General features: G+C 47.7%; 1 protein-coding gene across 2 annotated transcripts in view; it reads right to left on the minus strand.

The window, feature by feature from the left end:
* The window catches only part of MTMR4 (myotubularin related protein 4), a 53,017-nt gene that overhangs the window by 2,811 nt on the left and 34,700 nt on the right, over positions 1 to 15,506 (minus strand). For both annotated transcript variants that reach the window (XM_028708231.2, XM_028708230.2), the window contains 13 exons: positions 14,078 to 14,244; positions 13,672 to 13,768; positions 12,583 to 12,696; positions 11,586 to 11,782; positions 10,597 to 10,725; positions 9,899 to 10,010; positions 7,708 to 7,903; positions 6,378 to 6,563; positions 5,096 to 5,266; positions 4,855 to 5,009; positions 2,794 to 4,033; positions 2,027 to 2,137; positions 1,278 to 1,366 (listed from right to left, as the gene is read on the minus strand). In XM_028708231.2, the coding sequence (XP_028564064.2) occupies positions 1,278 to 1,366; positions 2,027 to 2,137; positions 2,794 to 4,033; positions 4,855 to 5,009; positions 5,096 to 5,266; positions 6,378 to 6,563; positions 7,708 to 7,903; positions 9,899 to 10,010; positions 10,597 to 10,725; positions 11,586 to 11,782; positions 12,583 to 12,696; positions 13,672 to 13,768; positions 14,078 to 14,244 (2,964 nt within the window). The remainder of the gene's footprint in view (positions 1 to 1,277; positions 1,367 to 2,026; positions 2,138 to 2,793; positions 4,034 to 4,854; positions 5,010 to 5,095; positions 5,267 to 6,377; positions 6,564 to 7,707; positions 7,904 to 9,898; positions 10,011 to 10,596; positions 10,726 to 11,585; positions 11,783 to 12,582; positions 12,697 to 13,671; positions 13,769 to 14,077; positions 14,245 to 15,506) is intronic.

Raw genomic sequence — 15,506 nt, forward strand, 5'->3', positions numbered from 1 at the left:
CACTTCCCCATGTATGCCAACGTACCTGTACTTTCTATACATTGGGCCAAAAAAATTCTTAACTACACATGGCAGAGGGTTGCACCAGGTGATCCTTGGGTCCCTTCCAACCCTACAATACTATGATTCTGTATACACTGATGGGGTCTGAGCAAGTGGTGACTGACCAGGAAAAGGATCTTGGCGTTGTAGTAGATAGCTCAATGAAAATGTCGACCTAGTGTGTGGCAGCTGTGAAAAAGGTGAACGCCATGTTAGGGGTCGTTAGCAAAGGGGCTGAAAATAAAACTGCCAATACTGTAATGCTTTATGGAATTCTACAGTGCAGCCACACTTGTGTACAATTCTGTTCGCCACGCCTAGAAAGGATATTTAAGGGCTGGAAAAGGTTCAGAAAAGGGAAACCAAATTGATCAAGCGGATGGAGCAACTCCACTTCAAGAAGAGGCTGCAACATTTGGTGCTAGGGGCTCAGCCACACATCCGTGTGCCCCACCACTTTCCCCCAGGGAAACTTGTGGTTTATTGCTGAATCGGAACAAACATTTGTTCTGACTTAACACTAAAGGAGTGGGTTTTCCAGGGGGAAGCCCTGAGGCAAAGGCAAAACCACTTGGACCCATGTCTAGAAAGCAGCAGACAAAACTGCTTGGAAAGAAGGACAAAATGGTCTTATGAATGAACACATGCAAAACAGACACAGACATCCCTCCACCCCTAGGTCTGAACCAGCAGAGCTCTCTTCTTATATACCTATTATTTTATCTTGCTTATTAATACTACAGTCTTGTTAAGGCACTGATTTAGTACTTTCAGGAAAATGCTGTCACCAGCAAAAAAAAACACACAAAACAAACAGGACTTAGTGGATTGTAACCCCACAGAGTTTTAAGAATGGCTTTTCTAGGAATATTCATTATCCAATTTTTCACCTTGTAAAAGCATAACATCAGGCAAACTGTTTATACAATTTTTAAGTATAAAGGATGTAATCTAAAAATACTGATGTAGTAAACATCTTTGTTAATTTCCTGAGAGCAAAACACTCTACACTCTTCCAAGCATTTAAGCAAAGGGTTGGCAATAACACTGGCCGACCGTCCCATCCTTGCCAGGAAAGAAACCATTCCTCCTGCTCTCCAGTGGGGAATCTGCTGCCCAGTCCTTCTCAAAATTCTATTCACCATGAACATTTGAGATGTAGTTACTGAACTGAGGGGAAGAAAAATAAAACAGACAACTGACGAGGAAGAGTCATAGCAGTTGCTAAGCGTTACCTGCAGTGGTGCCTGCGTTTGGCTAACCAGAACTCACAGTCACAGTTAAAGCAGTGTGAGGCCATGTGGTCTGGAACCCAGCGAGTGACCTGCAGAGAAATCACAGTGTGTATCTGTTGGTTAGAAGGATATTCGTATACAGAGTCAGGGAGCAGAATTTACTTGGCACATTTGAAAGCTTTGCTTGGAGTTCTGTGTTTCCAGCACTTCCAGTTTCAGAAAAGTGTTTGACACACAGGAAACAATTCAGAAAGGGGCCACATTGACAGTTTAGGATGGGAAAAAGCAAACGATAAAATGAATGTTTTCTCTAGAAATAGGAAGAATGCTGAGTTTTCAAGCATCAGAAAGGATGTCAGAGAGTAATTGCTCCTTGGAGTAGACTGGCATTCCCCATCCTGGTGCCTCCACAAGTTTTGAACTAGCACTCCCATCAGCCTCAGTAAACACAGCCATTGGTCAAAGATAATAGGAGTTGCAGTCCAAAACATATGAAGGACATCCAGTTAGGAAGTCCAGAGTAGACAAATAAGGGGTACTTCTAGAAATACAGTTCATTAAACCCTTAATACATCCAGATATAGTGAAATGCAAGAGAGTTTGTAACACCAAATCTAGGATGGGGCAATAGCAGACACACACACACAAAAATAATAATGGAAATACTGAGCTTCCCATGTCATGCTACTCATGTCAGCCATGCAGCTGCTTCCCATGTCATGCTAGCCAACTAAGGAGATGCAACAAACCTCAGTTTCCCTTTTATCGACAGGCTCCCAGCTTGCTTCAGATAGACAGTCTTCACTGTGGTCAGAGTAGAAGTCCTCATTTTCACTGCCATCCGATTCCTTGAGGCAGGTCTGCAAGGAAGGCCACGACAGCCATTAGCTAATCTGTTACATACCACACACATTTCCACCTCCCCCTGAAACCTCAGTATCCTCTAATAGTGAGTTGGGAATAATTACGCTCACAGGGGCATCGGAAGCTGCCTTGTATCAGGTCAAGCCAACTGTCCCATCTACCCCAGTATCTACTGTAACCAGTAGCACTTCTCCAGAGTCTTAAGCAGAGGGTCCTTCCCATAACAGCTGCCTGATCTTTTTATAACTGGAGTTTCCAGAAATGGAACCTAGATGGGACTCCCACAAGCAAATCATGAGCTCCCCCACTGAGCTACAGACCCTCTTCCACCAACAGAACAGTGGAGTGGGAGACTGGGGAATTCTGGAATGCCTCTGTGGGAAGAGAGGGGGAGACAAGAGGAGACGCAAGCAAGGAACAAATGATTCTCAGAACTATGTGAATGGAATCTGGCAGCGTGTACGCCTTATCTGCTCCACCAGAACCTCACAGCTTTGTAGCTATGTTCTGCTTGGAACCCACTAGGAGACAGAGATGCCTCTGAGGCAGGTGTGTTGTTGATGACCTTTCAACTCCTCCCATCTACAATTAAATGATTGCATGCCTTCCCCAGGGGCTGCTGAAGAAACCACACCCGCAAGCCGTCACTTACGAAGTCGTCTTCGTAGTCCATTTGCGGTTCAGCTGGAGGCGGGTAGCAATGGCGAATGTCCAGCCTGAGCTGCAGCTCCCGCACCTGCCTGCGTAGTTGCTCAACCTCCTGCTTGTAGGTGGCCTCGATCTGCCGCAGCCTGTGCTGGATCACGTCTGTTGGGAAGGGGAGCCCGTCGTCGTCTAGGTAGAGTGGAGGCACTGGGGAGGGGCTGCTTGGTGGTGCGTGCTTGGAGCCGAGGGCCTGCTTCAGATGGCAAGGGAGCCACACCTTGCTGGACTTCCCAGCATAGCCTGCGCAGTGGGTGCCGGAGTGGCTGGAGCAGCCAGGGGGCTTTGCACTCTCTTTCAAAGGCCACTGACCACTGAGGCACAGTCCAGAGGCCCAGAAGTGCCTGCTGCTCAGCCTCTTGTTGCAGCAGCCATAAGAGAGGAGCCGCCGGGGACCCACGTCACCTCCGGGAAGCGACGTCCCCATTCCCTGAAAGCTGTCCCAGCTGGCTCCTAGGAAAGAAAATTCGCTCGTCTGGCTCTGAGAGATCCCTTTCCGCCACAACTCCAGCTGAGCCTTCCCTGTCTGGCTGCCCTCTTCCCCATGCCTGACGCGGCCACTCTTGCCGTCCTCCTCCTCCTTCCGGCATCCAGGAGCATCCTGCCTTGGAACACTCGGAGCTGGTGGAATCCAACGGGGGCCACCCACTGAAGGCTGGAGGGAGGTGTCAGGGCAGCAGGGCTCTGCAAGGTCCAAGGGGCCGTTAGATTCCAGGCCAACGTCTTTTGCATCGTTGCAGAGGAACTTTCCAAGCTGCTCATCCGTTCCAGTCACTTCCCCCAAAGGCTTTGTCAACTGAGAAGCGTTTTGAGTGGGGCAGGGACCTTCCACTGCTTCTGGACTTACAGTTTCTACCTTGGGAGATACACCATTTAATTGCTGAGACCCTCTATGGTCTTGTGATGTCTGTGGCTGTTCAGTTCTGTTGTTTTCAGAGTTCCCATCGCTGGCAACAGGCAAGGGGCGCACTTCTTTTTCTTCCTGCTGCTGTGGAGGCACCTGGGGAGGTTCCTCTCCCACACTCTCTTTGCCAGCTGCCGTCTCCTCAGCACCAGGATGCCTGGGCTCCAGGCTGACCCTGACATCCTGACAGTGGTTGTTCAGGTTCGGATCACTTGATGTGCGGGTCAGCAAGCTGCTGGGATCGCAGGCAGAAAGAAGATCGTCCATAGATCTGGTCTTTGGTAATCTGGAACCACAAAAGGAAACCTTAGGCACTGGAGAGAATGATCTCTCTCTGCCCGTGGAGGCCCTTGTAGGGCCTGAAACAGGATATGGGTTCACCATGGACGCAAGCAGCCAAGTGGCCAGAGCCTGTCCTCACTACCTGAAAGTCTGCCAACTAGTCTCTGGCCCCACGTCAAGTGTTTATGGCCAATGGAGAAAAACCTAGATATTTTCCGAAGGGCTTCAGAGGCCTCACTGTTTCTAATGGTCTCTTTCTTTGATGTTAATGCTCAGTACACAGCAGTTACGACTGTGTATCTCAGGATGAACAGGTTGAGGGGACCCTCAGCAACCATTTGGATAAGAGGCATTCAATCCTTACAATGCACCTTGGCATTTCAAAATGTATCTTATATGGTCCTTTCTCCAAAGCTTTGAAAAAAACAGTAAAGAAATCACCACATGCGTAGAAGCATCCTTTCTTGGTGTGTTAGATTTAAATGTCAGGTTCTTGATAAGCACTGACATTAACAACTCTTCCAAGATTTTTTAGGGCAGTGGGGAATGTCAGAATATACAAGTGGATAATGTGATGGAATACAAAGTAGGTTGAAAGCACCAGAACCTTCCCTTGGACAAGACCCACTGTATATAGTGGAAATGGAAAATATGTGGCAAAATTTGAGCTATGCTCTAGACCTAGAATCATAGAATTGTAGTGTTTGAAGGGACCCAAAGGGTCATCTGGTCCCACCCTTTACAATGCAGAAACCACAGCTAATGCAAGCAGGCATCCTTAGAAACCCTGGTGCAACTCACAAGACAAGGGTCACTTTATCCTACCTGTCAAGAGACCTGCTGCTAAACTCCTGGCTTTGGGATCCAGAAGGCAGGTAGAGGTCCATGCCCTCTTCTCCAAGGGGGCACGGGGAGGATGCCGGGAGATACACAGCCGTCCAGAGGTGCAGTGCTCGCACATGGCATACGGGGTGCAGCACCTGCCATGGAAGGTGGAGAAAAGCAAGCTCAGTCAGGGCAGGACACCTCCCCCTCCTCCAGCACCAGGGGTGGGAATCCCACTCACCTGTTCGCTACCAGGCATGTAGAGCAGGTTGTGGAAGTTCTTGTTGCCGGCTCTCAAGAGGGACCAGACTGAGCAGGTGCGCTTGGCGATGTTGTGGATCTCGCGCTCACAGGGACTGTTCCCCAGGAAGGTCCCATAAAGGCAGGAGTAGGTGTGCTGCACCAATTTCACCTGGAGGAGATGACAGGAAGGGCTTTGGGTTAAAGCTTGCATGAGCCCATCTCCGGAAGAACGCTTTTCATGCTTCTGTGTTATTAAAAAAATATATATACACTGCAAGGTGTCTCAGGACACGGTCGGTAGAAATAAATATATGAGAAATAAATGTTTATAGACTTATATTTGGAAACTACCTGGAGTATTCTTGGCCCTGTGCGCTCACACTTCAGATGCTCATGATTAAAGTACAACTGAAACTAATGACTGGACCAGCCTACCTGCTGTCAAGGGCAGGAGAAAGTGTGTTGCATGAAGAAAGGGAAAACTGTGATGTACTATTTTACGCAATTTGAACTCTTCATTCTCAAATTATTTCTTATTATTAATATCTGATATTCTTTGATTATTATTATTTATCCTGTCTTTTCCCCGGATAGGGTTTCAAGGCAGCTTACACAAATGAAAAGAACACAGATAAAATACAAGCAACCTAAAACATATAAAAATTATAGTTAAAAGGTAATTAAACTCTGATAGAATTAAAAGAATATAAACATTTAATCTCTTAAAATACAGGTAGTCAAAGAGCACAGCCCTGTTGAAGGCCCTTTCCTGAAAGGACTGTTGGAATGGAACAGTCTTCAGCTGCTGGTGGAAGGACAATGACAGAGTCATTCTGGCTTCTCTAGGAATGGAGTTCCAAAGCCTGGGAATTGCCACTGAGAAAGTTCCCTCCCACCAAGCATGCCTGCGAGGGTGGTGGGACTTAGAGAAGGGCCTTCTGGAAACTCTGTAAGCTAAGTGTCTGATTTATTCTAGCCTAAGTATTCTCATGGGGATTGTTTATTTAAAGGTGGATAAGGGCACCAAGTTTCAACATCCTTGGAGCAATCACCATTGTGCTAACTCTGCTATGAAAGAGTAAGAATCTCTCTTCCAAACTTCTCTCTCCAACAAAAGCAGGATGCTGTACAAATAAAATGATGAATGAATGCATGATTTATTCTTTGAACTAAGCTCTTGTGAGCCATCTTGACTCTCCCATTAGAAAGATCAGCCTGTGATAAAATGATGGGTCTACTGTGATTTGCCCCTCCCTAGGCTGTTGCAGGCTCTCTCTTACCAAGAAAGCTTCATTGAACTCAAAAAGGCAGGGGAACTGCTTAAGCAACTGGTGGACAGAATCCAGCCACTGCAGGAAAACGGGGCACTGCTCGTTCTGATCCTCCGCCTTCTCCTGGTGTCCACAGCGATCCCCAAACTTGTGGCCATAATCCAGCCAGTCTGATTCAACCAGCACCTGGAAACCCTGCCAAGAGGAAGGAGAGAAATGTCACCGCCGTAGACCCACTGGGCAGCCCACAATGAAGGGGCAGGAAGCTTCAAGGCTGCCAAAGTCATTCCTCAGATTGTAACATTCCTCCTCATATCCCCTCACTGGTGTTTCCTGCACAACCCCTTGCCTTAGCTCAGCGGCTATAGTTCAGCAGTAGAGCACTCACAGTAAGTCCCAGGTTCAATCCCCAGGTAGGGCTGGATGAGACTCCCTGTTTGAAACTCTGGAGAGCCACCACTGCCAATAGACAATACTGAGGAAGACAGACTAGTGCCCTGACTTACTATAAGGCAGCTTCCGACCTTGAAAGTTCTCCACAGCCTTGCCCTACCCCATTCTTCTGCTCTCCTTTCCATTAGATCGCTTCCTGTGATCTTTAGTCCCAGCTGGGCCACCAGAAAAATCCCTTGATTCCAAATACAACAATGTCCATTCTTCCTTGCTGCTTTGTATGCTTGGAGCACTTTTCCTAGGCAAATTGTGCAGTGCCTTCTCTCACTCGTCAGATCCCAACTCAAAACTCACCTATTCCTTGAACTGGAGAGTTGGGAGCGACACCAAGGGCCATCTGGTCCAACCCCCTGAAATGTAGGAAGTCTAACTCCATGTTACTGTATTTGCCCACTTTCTTCCCTTGCTGTCCCCATCTCCCCTTCCCCCACCAGCTTCCTTTTATCTTCCACATTGTTTGTTTTAGATTGTAAGCTCCTTGAGGGCAGGGTCCTGACTATTCTCATCCTGTAAGGTGCTGTGTGCCTATCTAAAAATAATATGAAGAACCATTTATCCGACCAACTTTATATGGCCGATGATGTCCTACTTTCTTGATTGGGTAACACTCCAAAATAAAAAAAGTAAACTCTTTTTAATTTCACAGAAAGGCACAAGCTTGTTCCAGAAGAGATAACAAGGTGAAAGCTCATTGCCTCCTGTGAGAGACTGCCCTATCAGTTGGAAAAAAGAGACATAGAGGACTTGGGAGAAGCATGAGAATAGGTTGTCCACTTTGGACTATTATATAAAGAGGGCAAAGAAAGAGAATGCCCCACCCACCCAGGTCAGGTTCTCCTGAAACTGCCCTTTCATCTTATGTTAACAGGCAAAAGAGACATGATACCTCCATTGTCCGGTAGTAAGGGTCCAGAAGGATCTTTGCCAGGGTGACAATCTGTGGGGTCCTGTCCCAGCCGTCTGAGCAGTGAACCAGCACAGGGCGCCCCTCTCGGTCAACAGCATTGGAGACCAACACAGCTGCCTTCAGCATGACAGAAAGGTGCTGCAGCCACTTGGTGCTCTCCAGAGCCGACAGCCAGCTGGAAAGGGATACAGGAATGGGAGAACATTATGCTTCTGACAGATCTAAGGGAGCCATGGGGAACCCTCAGAACGGGGGCGGGGAGCAACTGCTCTCCAGGCCCCTCAATTCAGCCCTCACTCTCCCCATGCTACCCCCTTCTCTTTCTCAGCCACCCTCCCTCTCACACAGCCACCCTCCGTCACTGGCCCAGCTCCTCTCCCTCCTTGGCTGCTTTTGCCCAAATGGAACATGTCCTTGAACTGTGATCCTGCTTCTGGCTGTTGCATGGCTGGAAGCCGCTAGTGTAGAAAGGGAAGAGTCATATCCATTGCCCTACCCACTTCTGCCTCTGCTCCCAGCCACCACTGGGCTGTGACCCCCGGAATGTGGCTCACAAGGGAATGTGGCGCTCTAGCTGACAACCACCCCTCGGCCCTGTCCTATCAGTTGTCTCCATGACCTGCTTCATCCAGAAATGCCTCCTCTTCTCTCTCAATCAGTAGCACCCTCATCAGAGCCCACAAAGTTGGTTGTCCGCAGGGGCGGGTTTTCAGATGCAGGACCAGACTGGCCTTGCATCAGATCCAACAGTCTTGATAGTTTTTAACTAGCTGCCCCCAACCTACACCCTGAACTGCTATCCTAGCCCACTCCTGCCCTTCCCTGTTCATGCCTCTTGCCTTGCCTGCAGGGAGGATGGAGAGATGTGTAGAAATGTGTTTAGACACTTTCCTACTGTACAAAGGTACTAATTATATTCATTGCTCCACCCACTTTCCAATTTGTCCCCATATGGCCCTTGGAAGGTCGCACACCTTCCAACCTGAAGCTCCCCTCCCCTGCGTCAAGGGTTGGAAAGTGAGGATCCACAGAGAGATCGACAGCAGATGCCACCTTTTCCAAGGAGAAAGCTCCTTACCAAGGACATGACATGCACTTGCTGCAGCTGCTGGCAACCAGCAGCAGCACAAGGAAACAGAGAAAGCTCCCTCCTGCTCTTCAGACTGCTGGCCCTCAATAAGCTAGGAGGAAACATTTCCATGGCAACAGGGGAAAAGAAGAGTGATGTGATGAAGCTGGCCTAAAAAGACACAGCAGAAAAGGCAGGGGCAGAGAGAGCAGCTATCAATATTGAGGTCATTGCCCTGTGGGGTGGAAAGGAGGCAAGAGAAAGCAGAGCAGCTAGGAAGAGAGTGGCCAGATAAGATCCCCCTGCCCTGCAAAAAAAACCAAAAACAAAACAAAACAAAACCAGAGAGACACTGAGACATAGTGGAGAGACTGTCAAGCCCTGGGTTCAAATCCATGCTCGGCCATGAAGCTCACCATGTGACCCTGGAACAATCACCTCCTCTCAAATTCTCATGGTTGCTGGAAGGATGAATGGGGTGATGTTCTGAGCCACAAGCCCAAAGGAGGGCTTGTGGGAGTGGCTGGGTGCAGGGATAACCAAAGAAGGATGTCAAAAAACAACAGAACGGCCAGTTCTAGGGCTTTATTAAAGAAGGTGCAGACTTACAGCAAATCAACCTGCCAGGTCTCCCAACCTTTTACAGACGTGGGACAGACACCTCAGCAAGAAGATGCCTTGCCCGTGCCCAAGGACCTCTCATCACTTCACCTGACCAGATGAGGGCATAGGTGGCAAATACCCAAATCTTACAGGTCAGCTCCCCTTCTGGGCTCAGAGCCCAGCACTCCAAACCGCCCAGATAAGGAGAACTTCAAAGCAAGGCAATTAACCTGTATCAAAGCAAGTGAATATAGACAGATGTGAGCTCACTGTTACAACAACTACCAGTTAATTATGGGGTGATCTTAACTACCAAGATGGCGTTTGCAGAGCTTCTGGAACAGTTTGCCTTTGGTTGAACACAGGTGGGGAGGTGTTGGGCTGTGCCCCTGTGCTATCCCATCCTGATCAGGAGGCCCTGGGAAGAAACCTCACCCTAAATTGGAGTTAAAAGCTATCAGTCCCATTAACCAACTGAAAACGCAGATTGGAACTTACTTGCTAGGGTCTGGCATCTGACTGCAGACAGCCCGCAGGTACTGGAAGCTGTTGCGGATGGAATGGATGTTGGCCATCCCCATGAACACCACTTCACAGTTTGGGTAATACTCTGAAACACAGCACAGAAAGGGAGGGGGTCAGCTGGAAGCTGACGCTGGCTGTCAAAGGAAATATCTCGCAAAAAATAAATAAATAAATAAATCTTATTCTATTTGTTATTGATCTGTCACAAACTAACACATAAACATGTAAACAGTAAGAGAACCATACACGGAACATATTCGATATAAAAAACAAATTACAGAGTTGCAATTACATATATCAAAGTTTTTAACATGAGCCTATATAACCCAACCACAATGAGGCATGAATAATGGGAGGAATGCTTAAAATCTGACCACACATCGCAGATGCACCCTCCAACCTGCCTTACAGCCGACCCACTCACAAAGAATAGCATGTGTGTGAGTGAATAAATGAATAGCTGCAGAGACTTTTCTGAAAAGGACACCTTGTGACTCAGCTGTGGCAAAACAGGTTGGATTTGCCCTGGGCACATGCTCCTTTCCTCTCCCGTCCCCTCCTGACAAGTCAACCACAGAGCTGGGGAGCTGGGGAGCAGAAAGCCACACCAGCACTTCTCTTAGGGGCTTTGACTCATGTGCCCCTATTGTGTTCTCAAATGCCCCTCGTACCTTCACATTCACAGCCTCCTCCCTTAGCTCGGTTGGCGACGGCGGCAGTGTAGGACCGGGCATCCAGGATCAGCAGCTTCTGAGGTGTCGCTGAACTCTCCACACTTGAGCACGCAGTCAGAGATGAATCTGCAAAAAGGACAGTTCAGTCTCCCATCTCCCGATCCATGTCCTAATTCTATACAATCTGCCCAGCAATATGGAATTCAGAAGAAAAATAAAAAAGCGGCCTCAGAGTGAACTTGAACAAAAGTACCAACAAAGGATAACTAAGCAGCCTTTGCCTTCTTTGCAGTCATAATTCTCAGAAGCATTACATGTTGCCATATCTAGAATACTATTTCTGGTTTGGGCCTTGTGAACAAGTGTTCAAGGAGGAGAAATTCAAGCAGAAATTGGAGGTGGCAAACAGAGAGCAGCTTTCAGGGATAAAGTAATGAGGAAAGGGTATAACTGCACTCCACAAGTCTGTCAGAGGCATAACAAGAGATGACAACGAACTACACTCTTTAAACAAAAACTGTAGGCGCAACCATTAATGGCGTTACACTGGCCATTAGCTGTTTTGATAGGGAATCAGAGGTTGGCTTGCAGCCTTCTCTCTGTGCTCTCACAACACTCCCAATTGCAGTGTGTTCAAAGCAGAGCTGGGGGGGGAAACGACTTATCAGCTCTCATGATCTGCTTCTTAGGTGGCTAACTGGGATCATAATCTCGGAGTCTTTCTTTCCAGCTTCTGGCAGTAGCTGCCCTCCTAGAACCTTTCAGCAGAAAACCAGCTTGTGGCTTTATTTGCACAATTCCTATGTGGAACAGGGACTGGACTAAAGAGAATTCCGGGGCTACAATTTTAACCACACTCCTCAAGAAGACACTAGAAGTAAGGCCAGGCCTATGCTATCATAGTCAAGGGACCAAACTCTGCCGAAGGGCGATACAGCATTTAAGCAGCAAAAGTTGAGAGATGAGAACATGCCTGCCTTACTTACCAAAACCAGCATCACAGGCCTCGTTCCCGTCGCTGAGCCCAGAGTGCGGGGTCCCCCCTGCCAGCCTCTGTCCAGGGTTCAAGGCACAGGCTTTGGCGATGGAGGTTACGAGGTACTCGTCATCAGCGTTGCGCCAGCCCCACCAGCTGATCTCCGGCTGACTGCAGCGCGCAATCACCGCCCCGTTGCGCAAATGTCTGGGAGAGAAATCAAGGAAGCCCACTAGTCCCAGAGTACATGGACCCGTCTCAAGAAGTCACAGCTTCTCAGCCAAATAATAAGGATATTTTTTGATCGGGGAGGTCAGGGAGAAGTAGCATTTCCCAGGATCCCGTGAAAGAATATGGAGCCTTATTCCATATTGCATGTATGATCTAGTAGCTGGACTAGATGACCCTCAGAATCCCGTCCAACTCTACAATTCTATGTTTGCAGCAACTTTCCACAATGCCGTACCCTCCAGATGTTTCGGACTACAAATCCCATGATCCCTGTCCATTGCCTATGCTGGCTGGGGATGCTAGGAGTTGTAGGACTGAGAGACAGAGAGAAAGATCTGCAAAGCAACATGAGGAAAAGGTCCTCCCTGTTAGTTGAGTTATGAAAATGCAAAAATAAGAAGGTAAATTCTGTGTCAAAGACCAGACCTTGTGCTGCAGATGAGGGTACACAGCCCTGAACTCACTCTCTTTCTGCAAAGGCTCTGTACATACAACACCAACTAAATAACAAATAAATTCCCATAGCAACTCTAGAACCAAACCAGACAGCAACAAGGATGGTAAGGCTTTTGTAGATCAGGCCATGAGCCTACAGATCGTCTAGTCTACTTGGCCTATATCTAAAAACAGATGAATAATCCAATTTGATCAATCTTTGGCTGGTAAGATATAAGCAGGACCATGGTTTGCAGCCTTCAACCCACAGAATCTCAGTGATTCCCCTCAGCTGCCACTGGATTTGAAACCTTCTATAGTTGAAGCATTCTTTTTCGTACCTATACACAACTGCTGGAATTCGCTTCCACGATCGAAAGGAAGCCACGTTCTCCAGCTCCTTGTCAGTGATCCAAACAGGAACCAGGAGTTTCTGAGGGTAGCTGGTGCACAACCTAAGAAAGAAAAGACACAGGGAGCTGACCATGGGACAGGAGTGAAAGAAATGAGAGCAAATTCCAGACCTTATTTTTTAAAAAACTTGCAAGGCTGTGCATGTTTGGAGAGCCACTAAGAAGTTCTGAAATGTGCAGCAGCAGCAGCAGCAGCAGCAGCAGCAACAACAACAACAACAACAACAACAACAACAACAACAACAACAACAACAACGGGCTCTTCAACTGGAAATAGAAGGGGAAGAAAAGGGATAGGCAATCTTAGGTGATCACAAGTGGGGCGGGAGCAGGGGGCCTTTTTCAGCCCAAGGGTAGCACTTCGGACCTGGGGAAATGTCCAAAGGCTGCATGCCAGTGATGGGCGGAGCTAGAGGCAAAAGTGGGTGGGTCAAAGATGTGACTCTCACCTTTGTACAACAGGATGCATTCCAATCACACAAAACTGGAATTTTTGTGGGTTTCTACACACCTCACACACACACACACGTCCTCTCTCCATCCAGACAAGCAAGAGGCATTGTCTCTGCTCCTATATTATTTGTTTCACGTTCCTATATTCTAAAGCAGGGGTTCCCAAACTTTTTTGGACCACCATCCCCTTGGGTCCCATAAACTCATTCCCAGTATCCTACCCTAAAAGAAGCATTATTCAGAATAGCCATTTGGAGGACCTACTATGGAAGATAATAATACAATAAAATTCAAAGCAGTAACAATCTATTGCACATTTATTCAAAATCCAGTTAAAGAATTAATTCAACAAAGCTGATGAACTTGATCCAGTGATGCCAGCATTTGAAGTCTGATAGTCATATCCACCTCCAGCACCCCCCCCCCCAGGTAATCTCACCCTTTGGGAACCACTATTCTAAAGGGATAGATGCCTAGCTAATGTAATGCCCAGTAACAAGGCGGGTGAGGGGCTGCAGATTCTTTTTGCCTCTGAAGATGGTGAAGCCTTAATCGATGACTCACTTGTAGTTGTTATTGATGTCAGAAACCCTCCACACATTTTGCAAGTCAAAGCCCATCCGAGTTAGCTCCATCTCAAAGCGGTATTTCACGTGGTCTCCTGCAAAGGGATAAGCAGTTTTTTAAAAGTCAGCTCAAGCACCAAGTGCCATCCAGAAGTTTGGGACTCCAGCTCCCACCATTCCCCGTCAAAACTGCCACATGATGCTGCAAAAGATGGCAGCACAGTCGTGCTAGCTGGGGCTGATGGGAGCTGTCGTCCAAAATTTCTGGAGGGAAACCAGGTAAGCAAAGGCTGTCAGAGCACAGCTCTGTCTTAAATTGGTGACGGGGCCCTGCATGGCGAGGCATGAAAAATGGCGGCTAGAGGCCCCTCTTAGATTTGCCTTAGGTGTCCCTTTTGACCTACCAGGGCGGCAGAGGTGGGCATGCTGGTCCTCCTCATCAGCACAAACCCCCAAGCACCAGGCATGGTAAGCAAACGCAAACAGGTCTTCCGGCCTGGTAGGGCGAGCGATGGCTCGGCTCAGCCTTTTCAGCCACTCCTGGCATTGCTTAAAAGTAGAAAAATGGCACCTGCAAGACATAGATGGGTACAGGCACACTTTGTAACGCTCAGAAAAGCAAGACAGACAAACTGAACTACAGGAATGAAAGGAGACATAAGCACCCACAATCTCTTTGATGTCTACTGCCTGTGGCCACTAGCTTAGATACTCAATAAAAACATTTAACACCAAAAACTCTGTATAATGGGATGATATATCTACTAGACCTGTGACATGTACCTAAGAACAGCAAGGTTTGAACTCCCTTTTTCCTTTAACCGTTAACCACTTTTGTTCCTAGTGCTGTTGCTTTTTAAAACATACATATAAATACAACTTCAAAAAACCACTTAAGAACATAGGAAGAGTCTGCTGAATCAGGCCAAAGGCCCATGTAGGTCAGCATGTTTTCACAGTGGCTGACCAGATAGCTGTAGGAAACCCTCAGACAGATTCCAAGCACAAGAGCCCTTTCCCTTCCTGTGGTTTCCAGCAACTGGTATTCAAAAGCATTACAGCCTCTGACTGTGGAGGCAGAGCAGAGCCATCGTGGCTAGTAGCCATCATTAGCCCTCTCCTCCATAAATTTGTCTAATCCTCTTTTAAAGCCATCAGCGTTGGTAGCCCCAAAGACAAATTTGTAGAGGAGAGTTCTTTGCAAGGTGTTGTTAGCCAGGGCAGAAAACTGAACTTCCATTTGCAGGGGAAGTCTACCTCTGAATACCAGATGGTGATGGAGGAAATGAAGTGGGGGGGGGGGACACTGCTGCCTTCACGAACTGCTTCTGGGCTGCTCCCCGTTGGAAAGAGAACGTTGGACAAGTTTAACCTTGGCCTAATTCACCTAGGCAATTCTTATGTTCTGGTGAGGGGACATGGTTTACAGACCACACTACCAACACCATACGTTAGAGGAGTTGTGGGGAATCCCCTGCATGCAGCTCACAGCCAGATTTTAACTGTGCCATTGGGGAAGGAAGAGGGTTTTGATGCCGTGCAGCGTGCAATGGCAGCTCTGCCCATTACAAGTTCAAAGCATGGAAAGGCTCGTAGCTCAGTGGTAGAGCATCTGCTTTGGATGTAGATGGTCCTAGGTTCAATTACTAATGGCAGCACCAGGTAGGACTGAGAACATTCTCTGTCTGAAACCCTGGAGGGCCGGTCAGTTCAGATGTAGACAATACTGAGCTAGATGGACCAAAGGTCTGGGCTTAGTGCAAGGCAGCTTTCTATGTTGGAAATGTCTTGGCAGACTCAGAACCCTTGCAAATATGCAAAAAGGAGTCCATG

The sequence above is a fragment of the Podarcis muralis genome, chromosome 15 (assembly GCF_964188315.1).
Source record: "Podarcis muralis chromosome 15, rPodMur119.hap1.1, whole genome shotgun sequence".
NCBI lineage: Eukaryota > Metazoa > Chordata > Lepidosauria > Squamata > Lacertidae > Podarcis > Podarcis muralis.